General features: G+C 56.0%; 11 protein-coding genes across 11 annotated transcripts in view; 5 read left to right on the forward strand and 6 right to left on the reverse strand.

Annotated features, from left to right (window-relative positions):
* Nucleotides 1-383: 383 nt before the first annotated feature.
* Nucleotides 384-2,510, forward strand: SODALDRAFT_174891 (hypothetical protein). Its single transcript, XM_028607019.1, has 6 exons — nucleotides 384-720; nucleotides 836-843; nucleotides 973-980; nucleotides 1,047-1,238; nucleotides 1,340-1,736; nucleotides 1,876-2,510. Exons 1-6 carry the CDS (start codon nucleotides 492-494, stop codon nucleotides 2,335-2,337), a joined length of 1,296 nt encoding a protein of 431 aa, XP_028465618.1. The 5' UTR covers nucleotides 384-491; the 3' UTR covers nucleotides 2,338-2,510.
* A 9-nt stretch (nucleotides 2,511-2,519) lies between these two features.
* On the reverse strand, nucleotides 2,520-3,431 carry SODALDRAFT_174913 (lysozyme). Its single transcript, XM_028607020.1, has 2 exons — nucleotides 3,065-3,431; nucleotides 2,520-2,996 (listed from the first exon to the last, which is right to left on the reverse strand). The coding sequence occupies exons 1-2, from the start codon at nucleotides 3,329-3,331 to the stop codon at nucleotides 2,703-2,705; spliced, it is 561 nt and encodes a 186-aa protein (XP_028465619.1). The 5' UTR covers nucleotides 3,332-3,431; the 3' UTR covers nucleotides 2,520-2,702.
* A 629-nt stretch (nucleotides 3,432-4,060) lies between these two features.
* On the reverse strand, nucleotides 4,061-5,283 carry SODALDRAFT_333567 (isoflavone reductase family protein). The gene has a single exon (XM_028612012.1). It carries the CDS (start codon nucleotides 5,096-5,098, stop codon nucleotides 4,157-4,159), a length of 942 nt encoding a protein of 313 aa, XP_028465620.1. The 5' UTR covers nucleotides 5,099-5,283; the 3' UTR covers nucleotides 4,061-4,156.
* A 148-nt stretch (nucleotides 5,284-5,431) lies between these two features.
* On the reverse strand, nucleotides 5,432-5,801 carry SODALDRAFT_333568 (hypothetical protein). Its single transcript, XM_028612013.1, has one exon. The coding sequence runs from the start codon at nucleotides 5,677-5,679 to the stop codon at nucleotides 5,458-5,460; it is 222 nt and encodes a 73-aa protein (XP_028465621.1). The 5' UTR covers nucleotides 5,680-5,801; the 3' UTR covers nucleotides 5,432-5,457.
* Nucleotides 5,802-8,458: 2,657 nt separating this feature from the next.
* Nucleotides 8,459-10,631, forward strand: SODALDRAFT_278366 (hypothetical protein; the record flags this gene model as incomplete). Its single annotated transcript, XM_028608110.1, has 3 exons — nucleotides 8,459-8,687; nucleotides 8,733-9,444; nucleotides 9,551-10,631. 3 exons carry the CDS (start codon nucleotides 8,459-8,461, stop codon nucleotides 10,629-10,631), a joined length of 2,022 nt encoding a protein of 673 aa, XP_028465622.1.
* Nucleotides 10,632-10,987: 356 nt separating this feature from the next.
* Nucleotides 10,988-13,109, reverse strand: SODALDRAFT_296115 (FAD-binding domain-containing protein). The gene is made up of 3 exons (XM_028608793.1): nucleotides 12,266-13,109; nucleotides 11,666-12,170; nucleotides 10,988-11,558 (listed from the first exon to the last, which is right to left on the reverse strand). Exons 1-3 carry the CDS (start codon nucleotides 12,786-12,788, stop codon nucleotides 11,066-11,068), a joined length of 1,521 nt encoding a protein of 506 aa, XP_028465623.1. The 5' UTR covers nucleotides 12,789-13,109; the 3' UTR covers nucleotides 10,988-11,065.
* Nucleotides 13,110-13,440: 331 nt separating this feature from the next.
* Nucleotides 13,441-15,176, forward strand: SODALDRAFT_333572 (NAD(P)-binding protein). Its single transcript, XM_028612014.1, has 3 exons — nucleotides 13,441-14,033; nucleotides 14,203-14,552; nucleotides 14,652-15,176. The coding sequence occupies exons 1-3, from the start codon at nucleotides 13,574-13,576 to the stop codon at nucleotides 14,706-14,708; spliced, it is 867 nt and encodes a 288-aa protein (XP_028465624.1). The 5' UTR covers nucleotides 13,441-13,573; the 3' UTR covers nucleotides 14,709-15,176.
* Nucleotides 14,997-17,591, reverse strand: SODALDRAFT_333573 (cytochrome P450). The gene is made up of 11 exons (XM_028612015.1): nucleotides 17,368-17,591; nucleotides 17,180-17,302; nucleotides 16,952-17,080; nucleotides 16,700-16,886; nucleotides 16,553-16,618; nucleotides 16,400-16,496; nucleotides 16,219-16,330; nucleotides 16,030-16,146; nucleotides 15,791-15,959; nucleotides 15,437-15,701; nucleotides 14,997-15,367 (listed from the first exon to the last, which is right to left on the reverse strand). The coding sequence occupies exons 1-11, from the start codon at nucleotides 17,467-17,469 to the stop codon at nucleotides 15,205-15,207; spliced, it is 1,530 nt and encodes a 509-aa protein (XP_028465625.1). The 5' UTR covers nucleotides 17,470-17,591; the 3' UTR covers nucleotides 14,997-15,204.
* A 51-nt stretch (nucleotides 17,592-17,642) lies between these two features.
* SODALDRAFT_360110 (hypothetical protein) lies at nucleotides 17,643-18,983 on the forward strand (the record flags this gene model as incomplete). Its single annotated transcript, XM_028614230.1, has 8 exons — nucleotides 17,643-17,668; nucleotides 17,712-17,797; nucleotides 17,851-17,902; nucleotides 17,993-18,008; nucleotides 18,135-18,262; nucleotides 18,345-18,425; nucleotides 18,682-18,785; nucleotides 18,931-18,983. 8 exons carry the CDS (start codon nucleotides 17,643-17,645, stop codon nucleotides 18,981-18,983), a joined length of 546 nt encoding a protein of 181 aa, XP_028465626.1.
* Nucleotides 18,984-19,104: 121 nt separating this feature from the next.
* On the reverse strand, nucleotides 19,105-20,049 carry SODALDRAFT_360111 (hypothetical protein; the record flags this gene model as incomplete). Its single annotated transcript, XM_028614231.1, has 4 exons — nucleotides 19,105-19,216; nucleotides 19,406-19,549; nucleotides 19,643-19,826; nucleotides 20,001-20,049. 4 exons carry the CDS (start codon nucleotides 20,047-20,049, stop codon nucleotides 19,105-19,107), a joined length of 489 nt encoding a protein of 162 aa, XP_028465627.1.
* Nucleotides 20,050-20,476: 427 nt separating this feature from the next.
* SODALDRAFT_324317 (hypothetical protein) overlaps nucleotides 20,477-21,511 on the forward strand; it is a gene marked incomplete at both ends in the record, with an annotated part of 1,220 nt that continues 185 nt past the window's right edge. The window contains 5 exons of the mRNA XM_028609871.1: nucleotides 20,477-20,684; nucleotides 20,742-20,798; nucleotides 20,875-20,939; nucleotides 20,977-21,166; nucleotides 21,250-21,472. Coding sequence (XP_028465628.1) covers nucleotides 20,477-20,684; nucleotides 20,742-20,798; nucleotides 20,875-20,939; nucleotides 20,977-21,166; nucleotides 21,250-21,472 — 743 coding nt within the window. The remainder of the gene's footprint in view (nucleotides 20,685-20,741; nucleotides 20,799-20,874; nucleotides 20,940-20,976; nucleotides 21,167-21,249; nucleotides 21,473-21,511) is intronic.

A 21,511-nucleotide genomic window follows, 5' to 3' on the forward strand; every position in this document is an offset into this window, starting at 1 on the left:
GAGGGGGATGGAGGATGGAGGGGGAGCTCCAGGTAAGCTGGGCCAATTTTTCCAGAGCTTTCATGTTCCTTTTCGCATTAGATATTGCCTTGGGCGCGTCCCGTTTTCCCGAGGGTGGGCGCTTCGGGGTGAACGGCAGAACTCGTGTCATGCGGCTCATCCTCTTGAAGGAGAAAAGGACACGATAGCATCAAGGGATTTCTACGAAGTAGCTTGCTTTCTTGGAGCTACAGCTTCAGGAGGACACCTGTATCATATCTTATCTCTCCGTTGATTCTATTCCTCCTCCCTCTCCGCCGCAGCAGCACGTCGCAGACTCGGGTCCGCTCTCACCAGACCTCAACTTTTTACTCTTCCGCTCAACCTTTCGAACCTTCATAGCTTGTCGCGCATCGAATTGAGGGTTTCCACGAATACGACAAGGGAGGATCACGGAGCAGGACCAAAGAAAGAAAGGAAGAAGGAAAGAAGGAAAAACCAACCCAAACACAATGGTGGCACCCAACGTCCTCAAGCTCTGCTGGGCAAGCTTGCTGCTTGCGCCTCTGGCCGCGGCGTCCGAGACGGAAATACCAGCACCTACCGGCGTCCCTAAGCCTAACCTTCGTCCTGAGGGCGCCGAGCCCCAACCCGAAGTCGAGCCCTGGTCTGCTTATGAGCATGTCAACGCCGAAGAGTTCAACAAGGCCCTGAAGGAGAGAGATTATAACCTTGTCGCATGTGAGTGAACCATGGAGCCCACACAGCCTTCATTGCAGCAGCACGCAGCGCACAGCTTCAAGTTATCTTACGGGTCCAGTCAGTTCATGTTGCTAACCAGAGGATTTCGCTACAGTCACTGATGTATGTCCATGTCCTGTCCCCTTCTCATACGGATCAATGATCGCATTTCATTCATGTTGCCCATGGTTGAAAATACATCAAGTATGCAACTTGAACTAACCTTGACTGTGTGTTCTTCTTCGTGTATAGAAATCGATGTAAGTTCATGTTCATACTTCTCCTGCCTCCTCGCACGAGAGCTTCATGCTAACACCCCAGTCTAGATGGGAAAGCGAAGCACTCGAATGGCAATGGCCCTACGTCAAGGACCAGCTTCCCGAGCGCTACCTCTCCGTCGACTGCACCGCCGAGAATGATCTCTGCCTGGAGCACGATGTCCGGACCTACCCCAGCGTCAGGCTGTACCGCAACGGAGCCCTCTTTTCCCGGTACCGCGGGCCCCGGATGGGAGATGAGTACGTTCAGACCCGAGACTTACTTCCATAACCCCAGCACAGCCCTCAACTCCCTCCGTCTCTCCTTTGACACGAAGGACGCTCGTGCTAAACCACCGCAGAATCGTCAAATTCGTCCGCCGCTCCATCCGCCCCATCGTCGGCAGCCTCGACTCGACCACGCTCCGCACCTTCCCCGAGTCCGACGACGTCGTCTTCATCCTGCACCTGCGGCCCGAGGACGCCAACCGGGGCCTGTACAAGCGCTTCCACGACCTGGCCGTCGAGTACGGCGACCGCTACAGCTTCGCCATCGTCGGGCGGGACAAGGACAACTCGGCCGAGGAGGAGGGCGAGGGCGCGCCCACCGTGCTGCGCTGCTACAACAACCGCGACAAGCGACAAGCCGAGTTTGACGCCTTTTTCGACTCGGTCGAGGGCTTTGCGCAGTTTGTGAAGAGGTGCGGCGAGAGGTTGGTCAAGACGATGACCATGCCGAATGCGCAGGGCTTTGTGGAGGTGAGCTTTGCTGTCCTGTCCTGTCCTGTCCTGTCCTGTCCCTGTCCCTGTCCCTGCCCCTGTCTTTTGTTATTTTAATTTCGTCTCCTTCGTTCTACTCCTACTTCCTCCCCCGTCCGCCCACTGACAGCCCATCCAGAGCAAAACCCGCGCCGTGCTCTACTACTTCGACGCCGACCAGAACGCCCGCGCCAGGTTCGCCGAAGACATCCTCGACACCGCCAAGCAGTACGAGAACCAGCTCGACATCGTCGTCTCCAACCCGCTCCAGTTCGGCGACATCGTCACCGAGGTCGGCCTGCCCAACGAGCACTTCCCCGCCATGGCGCTCCAGAACCCGGCCACCATGCAGATCATGCTCTTCACCAAGAAGGAAATGGACCTCGAGACCATCATCCGCTTCATCAGCGAGGGGCTGTCGGGCGGCGCGCCCAGGGGGCAGGTGGGCGAGGTCGCCTTTGACGAGGAGGGGAATCCCGTGTTTGTCGGAGGGGGTGGACAGCCGGAGGGCCAGGAGGGTCAGGAGGGTCAGGAGGGTCAGGAGGGTCAGGAGGGTCAGGAGGGACAGCAGGAACAGGCTGCGGCTCACGATGAGCTCTAAGCGAGTGTAAGTTTCTGTTTTTTTTTGCAGTTGTCATCTTCGCCTTCAGGGGGACAGGTATCAAGATGCTTTCTCGACATCAGAAGGACTGGACGTATCACTGGCATACGGTCGAGGGATAGATTGATGGAGTGAATGTGTAGTAGGGTAAGATTAAGGTCGGCCGCGAATGATTTGTTTTTCAGTGTTCTTTTTTTGAAACATATCGAGTTTTGAACCATCTCATTCATACACGAGACCACACTGAGGTCTGAGATTACAACAACTACTCTCTGCCTATCCAAACCACTTAGGTCCACTACCATACATACCACACCCCTATCCTGGCATCCTAGTCCTCCAACCCTCACGAATCCAGCGAAACCTTAAGAGCAAGCAGGCAGGGCAGGCTCGTCAGTAGGCGTCTGATGCAGCTCAACCTCGGCAGCACGACGACGGACAAGACCGGGCAGGACCTGGCCGCCACCCTGGTTCCAGCGGGGCAGCTCCTCGGCGGCGACCGTGTTGGGGTCCTCGCCGCCGTTGAGGCGGAGCATGAGGGACGAGGTCTCGGAGGCGCCGCAGCCGACGTTGAAGGCCCACGAGACGAGGGCGCCGTACTGGTTGGCGTTGAGGACGACCGAGGAGGCGGTCTGCAGGGTGATGCAGTTTTGGAAGCGCTTTGGGGGTCGTTAGTATAATTCCTGTTCATTTTCTTGTGCTTGTTTCACGAAAGGGGGGGATGTACGGCAACGTCGTCGCGGAGCAGATTCTCGCCGTCCGCCTCGGACAGCGGAATGGCGTAAGGCACGTCGGAGCAGCTGGCGTCGGCGCAGAGGTGGCCATAACCAACGGTGGGATAGCCGGCCGGGTCGATGTAGATGTCGGGGTACCAACCCTCAAACTCCTTGATCAGGTTGATGCTGGCGGCGTTGACGGCGGGGCCGACACACTGAGCGCGGGCCTGGGAGATGACGCCGAGGAGGGCGAGAGTGATGGTAGAGAACTTGGCCATGTTGGATGAATAGGGGTAAGGCAGATGTGCTTAAGATGAACGAAATAATGTGTTGCTTTAACTTGGACTTGGAACTTGTCTGAGATGTCTTGCTCTGGATGATATGTGACCCTTTTGGATGCTTCATAAACAGTCCTTTCGACCCGTCTTTATATGCCCCAGCGGTCGATGGAAGCCTTGGATGTGTCTCATAGCTCACATTCCACTTCTCTCGCCCCGCCACCGAGCCTGAAGATCAACACGATGTGGAACTTTGCCCCTCTCGGACGAGGGGGACCTGCCGGGAAAGATGGACGATCAACGAAGCACGTTGCGGCAGGTGAAATACCAGTGGTGTTGATCGGCGAGTTTCTGGGTGGTCGATGGAGCGATAGACGGTGATCGGCCCCTCCATCTAGATGCAAAACACCATCATGAGAGTCTTCGTCTTTACGACCTTCCCTTTTCTCTAGTTGACGTCAAATCCCTTCCTGGGGTGGATCCTGCCGTCAAGGTCTAAGCAAGGTATTCTGGGACTATCACGGCGAGAGGCTGGAAGATCGTCAGGCGTGCATGAAGATGGTGTGATTTGTTGTGGAAGACTAAGGGTGAGGCGTTTCGGCTGCTGATCGTGAGGAGCACAGGTGAGCCCAGGTGAGCGGGAGCCAGAGCTGGAAGAACAAGCTGCCTCGAAGCTGATCCATACTCAACGGTAACTTGGAGGTCTTGACGGTATCATCTTACAAGAATCACTCGTACATCTTTTCATTCATGTCAAGTTCTTATGAACACTTGGAAATAGACTCTCTATGGCTACTCGTCTCGTCTGTCCCTTTCCCGTGTAGTCTACCCACGCAATGCGGCAGCCAGAGCCTCATCCAAATCCTCGTCCTCAAAGCCCAACGTCTCCATGGTGATCCTAAAGTCCTCGCGCCGAGTCCAGTCGGAATACAAGGCACCCAGGGCGAAAACCACATCTTCCACAGCCTCCTTACCCCCCTCGTCGACCCTACGCTTGCTCTCCCGGATGAACTCCTCCGAGTCAAGAGGGTTGACATCCCACGTCGACCCCGTAGCCCTCTCCAACGCGCGAACAAGCTCATTCTGCGAGATGCAAAAGCTCTGCAAAAACAGCGTCTTATTCCTAATAGCCTCGGACGAAGGGCCGCCGCCCTCCCCCTGACTCAGCTCAAGGATCCGCACCACGGCCTCCCCCAACCTCGCCAGCGTGGTAGTGCTCGCCCGATGCTCCCCGCCATCCAAGACATCCGCGACGCGCCTCGCCAAGTCGGCGCGGAAATGCCCCTCGCGAACCCCCCACTCGAAGAAATGCCCGCACACGATGCCCGTCCAGGTGAAACGCGGCGCGAACTCCTCGGCGAGTTCCTGGGCGCGGCGCCGCACGGCGAGCTTGTGGTTGTACAGCGGCACGAGTTGGCGGGCGCGCGGGTGGTCGGCGTCGATGCTGCCAAAGTCGGCGGGGATGAAGACGCGCGCGCCGGCGAGGGCGGCGGCTTCGACGAGGCGGATGTGGGCGTCTGGGTCGTGGTAGCGGAAGGCGGCGATGACGGCGTCTTGGCCTGCTAGGACCTCTTGTAGGGAGGCGGAGGAGAGGGCGTCGTCGGTGTGGGCTACGCGGACTTGGGAGGCGGGGTAGGGGGAGGTGAAGGAGGAGCTGGGGCGGATGATGGCGGTTATGGTGAAGGCGCCTGAGTTGACGAGGGAGGAGAGGAGGACGGAGCCGAGGGAGCCGTTTGCGCCCACGAGGGCTACGTTTTTTATGGACATTTGTGTGTCTGTCTGTCCCTTGGATGGTGATGGGCAATTGTTTGCATGTGATTCATGCAGTTGGGGGTGGGAGGAGGGAGAAATTAGGCGCAGTCCGTCTTGCGGCGGGGGATATTTACAGTAGATAGTAGATATTCACGGCCGGGATGCAAGAGGACGAAGGACGACACCATCTTAGAAATCACCTCTCACTCATGTTCCCTTGCTTTTTCGATCCCCCATCCTCTCTATCCAATGTCTCAAGCTCCATCCCTTTCTCGAGGTCGATGAGCCGTACACCTCGGTGGGACGTCCTACCAGAGCCAAGCCTGTTAGCGGTCCTATAGCGGTTCCAGGGGGCAGCCCTCCCCGAAAGCCCCCTATAATGTGCAGGAAGCAGAAAGGACTTGACTGGACTCACTAATATTCCCTGCGCCGCCAATGCCGTAGCCCCTAAACTGCCGATCCCGTGTCGCAGTCTCCTCCTCTGCCTCTTCCTCACTCTTGTCCTTGTCATCATCATCGTCATCCTCCTCCTCGGCATCACCCAAACTTCTCCTCCTCCCTCCTTTGCCTTTTTTTTGCCGACGATTCTTCATCATTGCGCCAACGCCAGTCTCAAATCTCGCACCGAGACCGGGACTGGGTATACTGCATGTGGGCGCCGCTTGGTTATCCGCCGTGGCCACAGGGCCAAGATGCGCCGTCGACACGCTCCGCACCAGCACAAGACGGCCTTGCACACGCACCCGATGTTGTTTTCTCCGACTCGCGGGGAGCAGACGGCTGGTTTCGGGGTCGAGAGAGGCCGGCGGCATGCCGATGCTCAGGTCAGACTCGGAGTCATCTCGGGGGCGGTCTCGTCGGTGCTTGTCGGAATCGTGGTTCGTTTTCGGTAGAGGGAGGTTGTCCGCGGAACGAGGGGGACGCGGCGGCGTGTATGTTTCCATTAGTGGCTGCGGAAGCGTCGGGTCACCGTCGTCTTCGCCAGGGGAAGGTTGGGACTCTGGAGTTGGCTGCCGGTGGCAGATGGACTTGGTTATAAAGCTGGCCGATGTGTCGAACAGTCGAAGAAGTGGAAAATTGTAGCTAATAAATAAAACAAGATGCATGTGGACAGAAAGAAAAGCCACAGCAACCAGCCGGAAAACCCATCGTTCATCCATCTCGACCAAGGGGGAGGCGATGACGCGGGAGGCGTGAGCGTCTTCTATGTTTAGCATTTACCGAGCGCCGCCCAGTCCGTCGCATCTCGCATGATCCACGCCGTCTCGCTTCGTTATCGAGATTACAGCCGTTGTGGAACGGGAATGATTGGGTTGATTACTCAATTAGATCGCGTCCCTGAGTCTTGACCGCGTGGGGGAATATGGACGTGCCCTGCCACTGATAAGGACATGGAGTCAAGGACAGTCCTTATTTATTCATGTTGTCTTCGAGCCCTCAGCTCCTACAAGATGAAGATGTCAAGTGCAAGACCCTCCCCATCTGGATACTCTACTCAACGCCGCTTCAGTACAGAGTACAGAAGTCGTAAGTATAGCACAGAGGCCCCTTGCGGATATGCTTCATGTCCTTCACCCGGGCCGTCAGCTTCATGTCCTTCTTACGCGCGGCCAGGTCTTTGGCTTGCCATGACCACCAGGCCCGGTAGAGCCGCGTATCTGCAGCTCCTGTTCGTAGGTGTGGACCAGGAGGCGGGGGTAGGGATAGAAGCGGCCTTGGGATGTCGTCGGTGGAAGTGAGCGCCGGCTTCTCCATGACCCATTCTAGTGTCTTTACCCTGCCTACCCTCTCTCATCTTGCCTATTGCCGGACGAATGCTGGTACAACGGGTCAGGACAGGCCTCCTGCCACTACCTTACCTTGCACGACAGGCGTACCGACTACCGACTGCCGACTGCTTATTATATATGTCGAGAAAAATAACACTATATACTTTGGTTTCGAGAGTTGAGGCTCTCATCTGCTTTTCCTTTCCAAACATTGAACCGTCAGAACTCGTAAGAGTCCCGTTATTCGTATCTCCATGGTAGCTCGCCATTACCCCTTTACCCCTTTACCATTAGCCCCCTTTCCAAACTCCTAACCACCAAGTCGTACAGTCGTACTCTCCCACCACAACACAATCGACACGCAGGTAGACAACATGGGCCGGCAGGGAAGGCTGCTGTCCCTCTGGACGAGGAGTTGAAATAGAGTGTCTGGCTTCTCTCACGCCTTCGATGTCGTCACCTCGGTCAAGTGCTGCATGTCTGTCTTGATGTGGCTTTACCTGCAGACGGCACGTCTCATGTGTCTGTTCGTGCTCGAAGTGTTTCGCCGGCTTGTCAAGTTGCATCCCTGGCATCAGAGATGGATGAATCCTATGAAGAGAGACAAGAGGTGGTGGAGGTCGTCCTGGGACTCCTATGAAGTAGTGTAATTTGCTGGTCGTTTGTAATTAGTCAGCACCGTGCAGGTTCGGTCCGATACGGTGAGGATAACTGTCACGTTATTGATGACTGACTAAGGCTCACGTGAACAACCTCGTGATTCAAGGTCTTAGTCTCGTCAAAACATCGGCGTCGGAAGTTTGGCAAAACCTCCTCGAAGCAACCGAAACCTCCGAGTCGCCCGAATCCCCCGTCTATCCTGCATCGAGCTCCGGAGCTTCTCCGACGATCAGCCAGAGCAATCCGCCAATACAACTCGACCATGGCTATGGCTGATGATCAACAACCACACGAACCCCAGCCGAAAGACGAAGGCCAGGGGGAGGGACAGAAGATCGAACTCCAACGCGAACATCCTGAGCATTATCCACAACAGGAGACACCGTCGGTTGATGCATCCTCGCAGCAGCAGCAGCAGCAACAGCAACAGCAACAGCAAGACCAACAGCAAGACGCCAGACCCGCGACACCCACGAACACAGTCCCGCCTGCATCTGCATCTCTTCACGGCGCGGATTCGACCACACCTGTATCTGCCGCCGTCGCTGCTGCCATCGCAACTGCCACCTATCCCTCTCCCCCTCCCCCGAATCCGACCGAAACGACCTCCCACCAAACCGACCATCCCAACCAAGCCCACCTCCAGGATCACCACCAAGACCACCACCAAGACCACCACCAAGACCACCACCAAGACCACCAAGTCTCCCACCACCCAATACCCTCAACCTCCGATGCGCATCTCTACGCCAGCAATGGCCTCCAAGTCCTCCAGGCGGCCACCGATGCCGCCCAGGCCTTGCAGAATGCGCAACAGCATTTCGCCGTCAGTCCTCCGCAGCCCCCTCCGCAACCACACTTCGGAGCGACCCCTCAACAGCCGGCCCCTTTACCCCTGCATCATTCGCCCAGCGCCTCCCCGATGGGAGGCATCATCTATGCCCCGATGACCACCCCCACGACACGAGACTCGAGCCTCAACCCGAAACTGACCCGCCTCCGACGCGCCTGCGACATGTGCTCGCAACGCAAGGTCAAGTGCGACGAATCCGGACCCCCATGCAAACCCTGCCTGGATCTACAAGTGGAATGCACCTTCAACCGCGAACTGAAACGCCGTGGACCGCCTAACAAGCACGCCCAGGCTGCCCGCGCCGCCCAGCGCCCTCGCCTGGGTCCCGGCCCCGGCCAGACCTACGGCTACAGCCCTGGAGGAGGAGCTGCTCCTGGCCCTGGCCCTGGCCCTGGCGTGGTGACGGGCGTGGTGACGGGGGCGGTAACGGGGGCATCCCCCCACAACGCGGCGCAAACCCTCGTCGCCATCGCCGAGGGCCCCGCCGCCGCGCGTCTCGACGCCGAAGCCATCGCGCCCATGCCGGTGCTCGAGCTCCTCGTCGACGACTTTTTCACCTACATCCACCCGCTCTGCCCCTTCCCCCACGAGCCCACCTTCCGCGACGCCTTTGCCAACCGCCAGGACCGCACCCACCCGGAGTTCCTGAGCCTCCTGGCCTCCATGATCGGCGCCCTGGTCGCCTCCTTCCCCCGCAGCGCGCGCCAGCACCTCAAGTCCCAGCACAGCACCCACCTGTTCCCGCGCGCCATCGTCATGATCGAGAAGTGCCGCGAGATCGCCCTGGACACGCGCGGCCCCAGGTGGGCGGCCAAGCAACCCAAGACGCTGGACGATGCCGCCACCAGCTACTTTCTGGGACTGGCGGCCGGCTACACCCTCAACGTTAATTTGTACCGCTACTTTACCGCCGAGTGCTTGACGCTGATTCGGGAGTTGGGGTTCCATCGGCCCAGGAATCCGGGTGAATTACCCACGTTTGGGGGGCACGACACCAACCCGACCGACCCCCTGCCTTTCCACCACATCAAGGACCAGATTGGCAAGCGGATTTTTTGGTGTCTTCTTCTCGGTGTTCGGTAATTCTCCTCCCCCCCCTTCCTCCCCTTCCCTCCCTTGTCCGTCTTTTCTCTCGGAGTAATGTTGGTATCGGGCTCCGCGTGCTAACCGATCATCTTATACTAGTTCCTTCTCCCAACTAGGCGTCTCCCACGCCGAGCTCGTCATCCCCCCCTCGACGCCCAGCTTACCGTATCCCGCCCTGCCCGAAAACGTCGACGACCGGTGGATCATGGCCAACGAGATCCAGTTCTCCGAAAACAACAGCGTCACCCTCCTCACCGGCTTCCGCTTCGCCGTCGAGATCTACACCACCATGAACGCCATCGTCAGCGTCGAGCTCGTGTACGGCATGAGCACCCTTCCCTGGCCCGACCAGCGCGCCATGCTGCGCGACGCCCTGATCGCCGCCAAGGACATCATCGACCGGCTGCCGCCCGAGCTGCAGCTCAACGCGAACCACGACCCGTCCAACAACAACAACAACAGCAGCAACAACAACGCCTTCGCGGGCGGGCTCGACACCACGTTCGACGCCGTCGTCGGCGACTTGCAGTACGTGCCGCCCGCGTACCCGGGCCACCACCAGCCGCCGCCGGCCAACGACGTGCGCAACGTGATCAAAGGGAACGCGCAGCGCCGGCGCCAGCTGCAGTACGAGATACAGAAAGCCAACATTTTCGTTTCGCAGCTCGCCACGCGGTCGTATTTCGTCGAGCTGTACTTTAACCTCCGCGACATCCACCTCGCCGACGCGAACGCCAAGCCGGCGGCTCCCGGTGATGATGCTGCGGACGAAGCGAGCACGACGGCCAAGGAGGCCGAGGAGGCCGAGGCGGAGCGCGTGTTCGAGCTCATGACGGCCGAGCGGGAACTCATCGTCCAGAACCTCCTGCACGTGCTGGGGGCCATTTCGCAGCGCAACTTGGAGCCGAATGGCGGGTCGCTCATCAACAAGATCCGCCAGGTGGCGTCCACGCTGCTCAACGACGCGCCGGAGAGGAAGGGCCCGCTGGCGATCAAGTCGGAGGGGGCGCTGGGGCGGTTGATTGATTTCCTGGTCAAGCTGGAGGGGACGGGGCATGGGAATGTCGGGGACCAGAGCATGACGCAGCAGGATGAGGAGGAGGAGTTGAGGCTTTGGGCAAGTCTGAGGGATTATCAGCAGCAGTTTGCCACTATTGGGGGGTATGCCGGGAATCTCTAGATGGCTTTTTTTTCTTCTTCTTCTCTTTTTTCTTGGAGTACCAAGCACGGGCTATTAGATGCGATTCCCTGTCTTGGGGCCGGCGGGTTGGAAGGAGTCTGGTTTTTGGTATTCGGCGTCCTTTGTATCCCCGTCGAGCAGGGAGACTCCTCTCACTGCGAGGGCTTTGCCTGCTTTCTTCAACGACCAGGCTCCATCACGATCCAGACGAGAGCCAAGCTCTGCAGATACGATCAACCTGCTTGGAGTCCTCGTCTCCCTATTCACAAAGTTGGTTGTAATCTCATCTTCCATCCGCTTCTCTCGAGTCGTGATACTCATGTGTTGACGCAAGGATTCATACCAACATCTTAGAACAATGGCGTAACGTATTAATTATTCAGTCAAGATTACGGCCAAGAAATGCGATATCGAGACCAAGACAGAGGCAACCACTACACATCAAACTTCCACCCTCCGACAGCCTGCCGCTGGAACATGCCAACACCATCGTAACACCGCGCCACCCTCCTCAGGAACCCCAGCTGCCCCGTACTCTCCAGCGGGCTCTGGAACCCAGCACCCGCATAGTTCATGTACTTGAACTCCTTCGCCAGGCCCTCGGCCTCGGCCGCACTGTCCACGCTGGCGATGAACCGCCTGGCGGCTTCCCGCACCCGTGTGCCGACCCCGACGGAAGGGTCGTCCCAGAAGTTGGAGATCAGGACCAGCACGTCGTCTTTCTGCGGGGTCGAGGACGGGTCGAAGCCGAAGCTGTTTTCCCGGTAGGGTTCGTCGGCGGGGGGTGGTGCCGGGAGGGATTGCAGGGTCATGGAGGATGTCACCGTCGCACCGCTCGATAGGTGGCGGACGGAGTCTTGCCAAAGGGCATGGACTGTCTTTAGGATGGTGGGGGAGATTTTTATGGTCGTGGTGGCGAAGATGGAGCTGTTTTTCTTTCGTGTCAGTTGAGCACGTATTCCGGCTGGGGATTTCAGGGGTAGGTAAATGGAGACAGGGGAAACAGAGACAGCGCGAGAGAATGATCAACTTACTACTGGTTCGGGGTACTCTGCGCCTGCACTTCGGCCGCAAATTCCGCCACGGGAGCAATGCGCAGCGTGCTGTCCCACTGCGGCTGGATAGCGGTAAAGTTCCTCAGACTCTCCGGGAACTCCACGGGCGCGGTGTAGTGAAGCGAGGTGGCGACGAGGAACTGGTCCATCGATCCGATATACACATGGCTCTGCTCAGCGGAAGCCCGGGGGTCAAAGTCGGCCCCGGTCTTCCAGTTCGTGAAAGCCTCCAGCTGCTCATCGGTGGTGGTGGTCGGGTAGACCAGAGTGCCGCCCCAAATCCTGCCTTCGGGGACATGGACAGTGGTGAGGTCCCATCGGGTAACGATGCCCAGGTTGTTCTGGCCGCCCTTCAACGCCTTGAACAGCTTGCGATGCGACGTGGCGTTGGCGTTGATGACATCTCCGCTGGAAAGCACGACTTCCATGTTCACCACTGCGTCGCATCCGAAACCATGCTCGAGGGAGAAGAAGCCGATTCCTCCTACCGTTCAAGCGAGTGGTTAGCAGGGTGGTATTTTTTTTTAATACTCCAGTCTTGTAAGCAGCACAGAGCAGCGGATGTGTGACGTGTCCTACCTCCTGAAAGGAAGCCCCCGACCCCGACGTCAGATGCGCGACCTCCGTTTAGGGACCTGTTATGGGCGTCCAGGACGGGGTAGACGTGCCCCCAAGTGGCACCGGTTCCGACAGAGACGGTTACACCATCATCGTGGACGTCGACTTTGTTGAGGGAGCCCAAGTCTATTGTGACACCGCCGTCGATGTTGGAGAATCCGCGATTCGTCGCGTGGCCTCCGCTCCGGACGGCGAAAGTGGTGGACGGCGACTCTCGCAGCACGTCCAGGATAAAGGCTACTTCGGCGGCACTGGTCGGTTTGACGACGCAAGAGGGAGACTGCGTCTGCTGCTGCAGGTAGGCGTATGATGATAGGGAAGCGTCGTAGCCCTCATCGCCTGGGAAGGTTACTTGGTCTGGTAAGCGAGAGGCCAAGACTCGGCATGTCTGGTCGCCGTTGGGACACTGGGAGGTGACAGGTGTGCAGAACGCGAGGAGGAGGTGTAACGCGCGCAGATGTAGACCGGAGGATAGGGGGCGCATGGCGGCAGGCTGAGGTAGGCCTAGGACTCGGCAGAGTGACAGTGACAGTGGCACCGAGGTCGGATAAACAAAAGGGATCCTACAAAACGTCAAGTGGTGGGTGTGCCTCGCCCTCGTCCACGTGGCTACCGCTACCGTGGTGTTGACCCATCTCTTATATTGAAAAGCTATCGCTTGTTGTGGTCACATCGATCCTTTCTTCTCCTGAATTCACCCTTGTCGGCTACGCGAGCATTGGGGGGATGGGGATGCTGAAGAATACCAAATGCCCCCCAGGGGCCCCCTACCTGATCGGCTTTTTTGAGCTTATAATCTCCGGAGGCATGCCGGTAGTAGGATTTGATATATTAGATGACAAGGAGCCCCCTTATGCACTTTTAATGTGAAAGTGCAGGCATATAATGAGGGATGACGAACGTCATACTGAAAACTAGGAATCATGCAAGGGTGAACTGCTAATTAGCCACCTGCTATCTATGGAATGGGTGTTTTCGGCTACATACAGCAGCACACAGACAGAATGGGCATGGTCCAGACGTATACAAAGACGTTGGTTGGCTCTGCTTTGTTTGATGGTGCGCTTTCAGGGGTGGTCGTTCACGTTGGACCGACACCTGTTCGACGGGAGTCTTCGTCTTCGCCATTGCTGTCGGCCCTCGGAGTTGCACTCACAAAGCCTCAGCCTCGGTATATTTACTATCAATACTTTCGGAGACCTTAGACACATGCACTGCACCCTTGCCCCCGTTCTTCGTAGAATCAAATCCCATCAACCTCTGCTCACCATGAATTCTACACCCAGCAGCATGGCTTCCAAAGGCTCCGTATTAATCACCGGCTGCAGCGACGGCAGCGCCGGCTCCTCCATGGCCCAAGTCTTCCAAAAGCAAGGCTACCACGTCTTTGCCTCCTCCCGCAGCCCAGCCACCATGTCGAAGCTCGAGCGCCTCCCCGACATCACGCTCCTCCAGCTCGACACGACCAAACCCGCCGACATCACAGCCGCCGCGGACGCGGTCAGCCGCCACACGGGGGGCACCCTGACCTACCTCGTCAACTGCGCCGGTCGCAACCACTTCATGCCGCTGCTAGACCAGGACATCGACGCTGCCAAAGAGATATACGATGCCAACGTCTGGGGACCGCTGGCGGTGACGCAGGCCTTTGCGCCGCTGTTGATCAAGGCGAAGGGGACGCTTGTTTTCATCTCGTCTGTGGCCGGATATCTTAATGTGCCCTACCAAGGTGAGAGGTCTGGTGTGTTTCCCCCACGCATGGCAAGGGGGGAGGGGGGGACGGGACGGCTCAGGTCCCGTGCGCCCTCCAGGAACCTTCCGGTCGTGCGTGCTGCTTTCCGGTGTGATGGCGTTTTCCCCGCCAAGCTGACGTGGGCCTTGGCCATTTACCTACACAGGCGCTTATGCCGCATCCAAGAGGTCGGGGGAGATCATGGCGGAGACACTACGGCTCGAGCTCGCGCCGTTTCAGGTCAAGGTCCTCTCGGTGGTTACCGGCGCTCTCAAGACCATGGTCCAGACGCACTTCGACGACTGGAAGCTCCCGGAGGGGTCTCTGTATGCGCCGGTAGAGTCGACCATTCGCGATAGGGCCCGCGGCCAAGAAGGGGCACCTAGAATGGAGGCAGACGACTATGCGCAGCGCGTGGTGGCCGAGATCATCGGTGGCCGGACGGGCAGGTTTTGGTATGGTGCCAGTGCGGGGGCTGTTAAATTTGGCACGTCTTATCTTCCTACCTCGCTCATGGTATGTGATGCGCCCAGCCTCTCCTTTTCGAGCGTTCGATGCGGGGAAGAGATTGTGAGATAATGTCAAGTGCTTTACCTACAGCTTACTGTGATGCAGGACAGCGGTGTGCAGATTAATACTGGGTTGGACGTGTTGGCGAAGCAGAATAACTGAGGGCAAGGAAAAGGGGCTGGGCTCAACTGGGTTAAGAACCAGGGGTAATACTTGATAATTGCCTTTCCCCGGCTCGGCTGCAGTTAAATCGCCATCGGTTGGGTTGACGGTGGGCGAGACAGGGGGGTCAGGGGCTGTATTTGCAGGGAATCAGGGCATGCAAGGGGCGTGTTGGTCTCATGTGCTGGTTATTGGTGGCGTCTCATTCTCTTATCTCCATGTATCCAAACTAACTACCAGACCCGACCTTGCCATAAGATAACAACATTGAAATATGGTAGGTAGTATGGAAGGGATGGTGGAAGTTCGGCCGGTCAGTGCTGGCGGCCTTCACCGGTGGAGATATTGCATCGAAGGATCAAGGTCGTATCATGCAGGACAGGGGAGCGACGCGAATCACCGCTGATTTATGGTAGTCTACCTAAGAATTCCAGTCCATAGCACCAATTTTATCATATCAAGATCCCAGCTTAACTTAAATGTCTGGTGGTATTTGTTATACCCGAGCCGTGAGCTTGGCCTTCACACCAGGGCTAGGCAGGGTTAATGTTCGCCAATGAACCGTATTTTTGCGGTTAGTGTCCATCTCCAGGTCATAGTTATCCAAGATGTGATACATGACATGCTTCATGACATATGATACGAAGAACCGTCCGGGGCTACAAGGGAAGACAGCAGAGTCAGTAAACTTGTGAGTTCGTGATGGATATCGTGTGGCTTCCACGTACCAAGTCAGTTTCCCCGTCCCCCAAACGTGCCACGTCTCGGACACATCTGTAAACTTGGATGGTCCCTCTGGCTGAGTCGATTTCTGCCCCAACCCTCGCAGTATCTTCGGGTCCACGAAGCGGAAACCATCAAAGACATCAGGTTGCGGGTACATGGACGCATCCCGTAGCATAGGCCCTATGGGGATCCCAACCCACTCGCCTTTTGCCACACGGGTGCCGTCCGAGAAGATGAAGTCTTTCAGGGCACATCTGCGGGCGGTCACTGGCATGATGAACCAGTATCAGCGCACTGTCTTGCAGGGGATACCCGGCATACCGCACATGCACGGTCCAAATAAGGGGGCAACTCACCAGATTCAACGGGTGTCCATCGTGAGCACTCCTTCAAGAAGCTATCCATGAGCGGAAGACCTTCTCCCTGGACGAAAAACTCGCCGCCGGCCGAACTCTCCATCTCCTCGCGAAGGGGTGCAATGTACTCCGGATTCTCGCAAAGGCTGTAGATGGCAAATGTCAAGGTCTAAAAATTCGCCCTGCTTGATTAGCATAGTACTACTCTACTCGGATACTCTCTGATGGTAGACTCATACCGTTGCAAGTCCCTGGACCGAGCCAAACCAAATCGCCATCACCTCGAACGCCATCCTGGGAGGTGTCCAGGGGTTGGACTTGGGCGACGTGTCGATAATCCACTGAATCACATCGTTCTATACATGTATCCATCAAGTCAGAAACCAAACCGTTCTGCGTCACCAAACGAAGCCAGACGTCTCACTTACATATTTCACTGTCGGATCAGGGTTGTTCATTCGGCCCTCGATGATATCGACAAGCCCATAGAAAAAGGTGCGCTGTCGCTTCAGAAACATGGGAATAAAGGCCCCGACAACCCTGGAAAGAGACTCAGTTAGTGGTCTCGAGATGGGTAATGAGCAGAGTGCCCAGCAAGGAACATCTCACGGCACAAGGAAGCCGGGCACGAGTCGGAGCAACTCGGACCCGTACAACACATCTTCGTTGTAGTAGTATGCGGCATCGATAAACTCGTTGTTTTCCGCTATGCCAGCACGTCAGCACATCGTCCAGCGGTGCCTTCAGAACGACAGAACGTACCGTAGTCCAGGCCGAAGAAGGAGTAGGCACTGATCTTGGTGACGACCTTCTTACTGAGGGTTAATACTGCATGGTGCGCTTGCCGTCAGTTCGCGAAAGATCACAAGACACGTAGTAAATACGTAGGAGCAATGCGGGGTGACGGACCATTGACAGTTCCGCCTGATCCGACTTCTTGGGCAAAAGTCCTGTCGATAATGCCACGGACGCCCGGCGTCAGTTGTGGCAGGTGGTTCGTCAACAGGGTGCGCAGGGTCCTAACGAATCCGATGCCTTCAATGCCTCTTTGGTCATGCCAGTTGAAGCCATTCATAGTATACCCTGGCTTGAGGATCTGGTGACTGTCAATGCCTGCTGAAGAAAAAGCGGGAACGGAATGTCTCATCGACATTCACATACCTCTTTGGCGGCGGCATGAAGAGACAGTTGATCATTGGTGGCCGTTTTGATATCCTTGATGAGCTCAGGGGAGGAGACCAGCGTCATCCAGCTCTCGGGTGAGTGCATCCGAAGAGCCTTTCCATTCATCTGCCGGCGCGAAGGGACGGGTTAGCAGTAGCTTCTCCATCATGTTGCAGCATCTTGGTCTGGACTCTGGAAAGGCTACAGCTACAGCGGCCAGCATACCTGAGCATATGCAGCTCTGATCCTTCCATTGGCGGTAATGGGATAAGTGAACAGGTCCCATCTTGTCTTGAGACGGCCTTTCACTTCCGACAGGAACGATGTCGTCGACTTGACACGAGGTTTCTTCTTCCTTGTCAATATCAAGAGCCTCAAGGGATGCGGCAGGGACTGCATGCGGGACTGCTCACCACAACAACCATCCAGAGTACAGGCACACAGCAAAACAGAAACGTCACCGGCGCCAACAAGCGGGCCAATGCCTCTGCAGAAGGGGAAACGAGCAAATCCATCTTGGCGAATTACTGTCTTTGGTCGTTGGCAATTTCAAAAGAATAAAATTAAAATAAAGAAAAATTGGGGAACGGGCTATTACGGCGGGCCCTGGGCGTAGAAGTGGTTATGTTAAGTTCTTGTGAGACCGGAGTCCGGATCGTCCCTTTTCGAGTAGGGGACGCGCATCCAGATGTCTCAAGTGGAAGAAGCAGCCGAGTATAAGAACCCTTTTCCTTTCCCCTCGTGGCAAATTTGACAGGCTGCTGTTGCTTCTCCTCCTGCGCAAGCCGTATCTACAGACTGCTAGTCTGCTATCTCAGATGCTCGGCGTGTCCTGCATCTGGTGTTGGTGAATCACATCGGGGTAACGCTGATGCTATGTTTTACGTGTTTGAAAGCGCAGGACTGCCAACTAGCGCAACGGAAGTTCCTCACGAGAGAAGAGCGGATGTTCCCACCGCTTTTTCAGGGTAGAATAGATCTACTTCAACCATGATATCTGACCGAGAAACAACCATATCTCCAAGACTCCAACCGCAGTATGCACGGTTACAGGGTACATAGAACTTATACGACGGGGATGAGTGGCGTGATCTAAACCATCAAAGGATAGGAACCGTCAATATGCCATGTCCTTGCAAGGATCCTCGGATATGCGGTCCTAATAACTCTTTCTGCATAGGATACTCAAGAGGGTGGTGTGCTGGGGTACGTTGTGGCGTTGTGGAGAACGACCGAGGCCGGAAATGGACGGGGGACCCACCTACGGCCGGGCCCGTGCACCCCGTGTGGGACCAGGGGTCGGTACTTGTGCGAACGTGCCGTCCCGGTCAACCTACACGTAGTGCCGTAGCGCGGATAAGGCCAGCCACGCCTTCTTATCTCGACATAGTCGGTCCAATCATAGCGGTCGCCAGATAACATGTGCCCCCGTACCTGACTGGAATACAAACGTCGGTCGCCGGCTGATGCCGTGATGGGTGTATCACTGCATACCTATGCCGACGTGAAGTCGAGCTTCCATGACATCCATGTAAGCCACTATTGGAGCTTGGAGACCTGGGTTTTCACCAGGAATGATTACCACCCATTTGACTAAACGTTTGTCTTGGGTATTTTCGGATGGTAAATGACTGATTACACTTTTTTTGTCGCTGCCGCCATATTATATTTATATCGGGGGAGGTTGTTAGTTGTTACACGACACCAGGTCTTTGTCAACATACAAGGGAGGTGGAAGGAGGTACTGCTACAGCCAGATCCCTCTATCATTGCACCCTGGAGCAGTCAACGGGACTTTCCCTACGCTACATGTACTGCAGGGATTCCGCTTGTATCGAATCACATCAGCAAGATGCTGCATAAGGTACCACTACACGTGTAATATCATGGATGATACACGGGATGTATCATGAACTTATCGGCGTTCTATGGGCTTCCTATGGCGAACCTGATTGGCTGTGATATGATGTTACCAGGGCATCTCCCCCTTTACGCCACCAACGACGCCCCGACTCCCTCGGTGACCTGAAATCCGGGATATCCTCTTCGGTGTTCAAGTGTCCAGGCAGTCGCTAGACCCGCGCGGATCATACCAGTGTACAACGTATCAGGTAGTCGACTTACAGCTGCAGACCTTTCCTGATCAGGACTTAGATGGTCTGGCTCCCGGCGCCCACCCTGATTTTGCGATCCTTCCCTCCTTTTCGGACTCGAGCGTTGATGCAACTCCGTTTCGCTTGGGTTCGGGGTTCCCAGTTGGATCTGATATGGCAGCAGTCCACACCTTGATTACGGCAGTCCTGCCTCCATAGGACTTACCGACGATGGTAGCATCTTTTCGGTTCTTAAATTAGCCCATCTGGATGATCTCTTATCCACTTGACGTGTTTAAATCGAACAAGAGATCGGCGTACAGTAGTCAGTAGTAGCTCTGGAGAAGTTTATCTCCACGTGTAGAAGAAGCTCGAGGTGATCGTGCGTGATTCGTATGGCGGATGATCGACGCACTCCCCGATAATCAGGACGTGATATTGTCCATGATCGGCGCCGGCTCGAACGACTAGAACAACTACCAGAACGCCACTGCCCGGCTTCCTTTAACGTGGTCAGTGGTGTATATATGGATACCGTACCACCCACCAACAACCATCCACACGAATGTCTCATCCCTAAGTCCCTAAGGCTTACATAGTGGAAAGGAAACAGTAAGTGTGCCAGTTAGTCAGCCTCGTCCACCAGTCAGAGAGCGAGAGTCGCAAATCTGGTGGCGCGGATTCTAGACTGAAGGGCTGCGATTGCTGCGGGAATACAACGTAGCTTTCTTGAAGGGGGCCAATAGCTATCCCCTCCTTGTCGTCCCCCCAGGGCGAATCTCATTGATCAGACGGAAGCATATCATGCAGTCCAGGGTGACAGTATGACTATTTAGGTAGGTAGAACGAACCGCAATAGGTATTCATCGGTTATATGAAAGTTGAAACCCTGAACCTCCGGGGTTACAACTATACAACGCACAAGGGCCCCTTGTGGCTAAATCCTCATCAACCGTAGCCAGTGTTCACTTTCACTACCTTGCGGTTCTTCCCCGGCGACATCTAGGGGTAGCCAGCGGGCTGAATCCGCTGTCCCGTACACCCGTACTTCTGGTCCATCGTCCAGGTGGATGGTCTCATGTGCTGCCGTATAAGCGATACACAAAGGGATTCGAAGGATCGAACATGCCCTTCTCGGACTGCCGATCTTGACCAATTGTAGACCAATACAACACACCATCACATCATCCTTCTCTGCAGGACACCCGATTCATTCCCATGTGTCGTGCATATTCCATGACGAGATCGATGGTAAATGCATGTGCAGTTTGTTCAGCTTAACTGAACAGAAAGGACGAAACACGAAAGATCACGGTCGCTTCGAATCTCAACTTCAACATCATCACATTTTCGGTCCTTTACTTAATGCTGCCATTCCGAGGCGTCTAGCTGCCTCACAGCACAGGAAACAACCACAATTTCCATCACCATGGATGCTCTACCACCGGGCGCCGATTTATCTCAGATTCCTCTAGCCGAGAACCCGAGCGGCGCTCCGCCAAATTTTACTGATGGACCTTCTCTCATCGTCGCCGTCCAAGCAGTCGGCATCTCGCTGGGCTCCATTGCGCTTCTGCTAATTGTCCTACGGCTGTCTGTTTGGTATCGACTCAAACGTCCTTTCGGTCTGGACGATGGTGCGCCTTCCACATGAACCAACTTGATGAGAGAGTGCTTGCTAACGACACTCCTAGGTTTTGTCGTGATCGCGTTTATAATCGCTGCTGGGTACACTGGAGTTGTGTGTAGTAGTAAGTCAAGAACCAACATCATTCCCTTGGAAAACCATATTTCCTCGAACTGTTAGCTCACATGTTTGTCAAACAGCGGAGGCCGTCTCGAGACATGCTTGGGACACGCCGTTAAGCGCCATAGACGAAGTGTATCTCAAGGTATGAGTCCGAATTACTCTCTGCCCTGGCTTTGCAGTGCGGAAGACCCGAAGCTGATCAGTCGGTACAGAAACTCTTCGTCACCAGCCTCCTCTATGGCCCTATGCTCTTCTTCTCCAAAGTATCGATCCTGATCCTCTACCACCGCATGTTCCGGCCTGAGCGCTGGTTCAGAATTTGTCTGTACATCACTCTCGCCATCCTGTTCGGGGCGTACTGGATGACTGGTGAGATGCCCCGAGACTCCCGACTCCTACCGCTCGACCGTCCACAAGCACGAGAACCGCTCAACTAACGGCAGGGACCATAGTACCTCTGTGTTTCTATTACTGCATGCCGCACAATGGAGAAGCGTGGGACCTCAGCATCCTGCCGAAATGCAGCCACCTGGCTACCCCTGGCTTGGTTCAGGCTGGGGTGAACATCGCAGCAGATATCGCCATCTTCGTGTTGCCGCTTCCCATCGTCCTGAAGCTTCAACTGCCCACGTCGAAGAAGATTGGTATTGCCGCCATATTTGCAACTGGTTTCTTGTATGAGAACATAGAACTTTTTTTCTTTTTTTCTTCCTC

The sequence above is a fragment of the Sodiomyces alkalinus genome (genome assembly GCF_003711515.1).
Source record: "Sodiomyces alkalinus F11 unplaced genomic scaffold SODALscaffold_6, whole genome shotgun sequence".
Lineage (NCBI taxonomy): Eukaryota > Fungi > Ascomycota > Sordariomycetes > Glomerellales > Plectosphaerellaceae > Sodiomyces > Sodiomyces alkalinus.

Bases quoted from the DNA above. Each gene is read 5' to 3' on its own strand.
- SODALDRAFT_174891 (XM_028607019.1), top strand. From the start codon at position 492: ATGGTGGCACCCAACGTCCTCAAGCTCTGCTGGGCAAGCTTGCTGCTT. The intron at 1,239-1,339 runs GTACGTTCAGAC...AAACCACCGCAG, and splicing joins GGGCCCCGGATGGGAGATGA to AATCGTCAAATTCGTCCGCC. The intron at 1,737-1,875 runs GTGAGCTTTGCT...CAGCCCATCCAG, and splicing joins ATGCGCAGGGCTTTGTGGAG to AGCAAAACCCGCGCCGTGCT.
- SODALDRAFT_174913 (XM_028607020.1), bottom strand. From the start codon at position 3,331: ATGGCCAAGTTCTCTACCATCACTCTCGCCCTCCTCGGCGTCATCTCC. The intron at 2,997-3,064 runs GTACATCCCCCC...CGACCCCCAAAG, and splicing joins TGCTCCGCGACGACGTTGCC to CGCTTCCAAAACTGCATCAC.
- SODALDRAFT_333567 (XM_028612012.1), bottom strand. From the start codon at position 5,098: ATGTCCATAAAAAACGTAGCCCTCGTGGGCGCAAACGGCTCCCTCGGC.
- SODALDRAFT_333568 (XM_028612013.1), bottom strand. From the start codon at position 5,679: ATGATGAAGAATCGTCGGCAAAAAAAAGGCAAAGGAGGGAGGAGGAGA.
- SODALDRAFT_296115 (XM_028608793.1), bottom strand. From the start codon at position 12,788: ATGCGCCCCCTATCCTCCGGTCTACATCTGCGCGCGTTACACCTCCTC. The intron at 12,171-12,265 runs GTAGGACACGTC...CTTGAACGGTAG, and splicing joins CGGGGGCTTCCTTTCAGGAG to GAGGAATCGGCTTCTTCTCC. The intron at 11,559-11,665 runs GTAAGTTGATCA...AAAGAAAAACAG, and splicing joins CAGAGTACCCCGAACCAGTA to CTCCATCTTCGCCACCACGA.
- SODALDRAFT_333572 (XM_028612014.1), top strand. From the start codon at position 13,574: ATGAATTCTACACCCAGCAGCATGGCTTCCAAAGGCTCCGTATTAATC. The intron at 14,034-14,202 runs GTGAGAGGTCTG...TTACCTACACAG, and splicing joins TCTTAATGTGCCCTACCAAG to GCGCTTATGCCGCATCCAAG. The intron at 14,553-14,651 runs GTATGTGATGCG...ACTGTGATGCAG, and splicing joins ATCTTCCTACCTCGCTCATG to GACAGCGGTGTGCAGATTAA.
- SODALDRAFT_333573 (XM_028612015.1), bottom strand. From the start codon at position 17,469: ATGGATTTGCTCGTTTCCCCTTCTGCAGAGGCATTGGCCCGCTTGTTG. The intron at 16,331-16,399 runs GTGAGATGTTCC...GTCTCTTTCCAG, and splicing joins GTGCCCGGCTTCCTTGTGCC to GGTTGTCGGGGCCTTTATTC. The intron at 15,368-15,436 runs GTACGTGGAAGC...CTTCCCTTGTAG, and splicing joins GGGACGGGGAAACTGACTTG to CCCCGGACGGTTCTTCGTAT.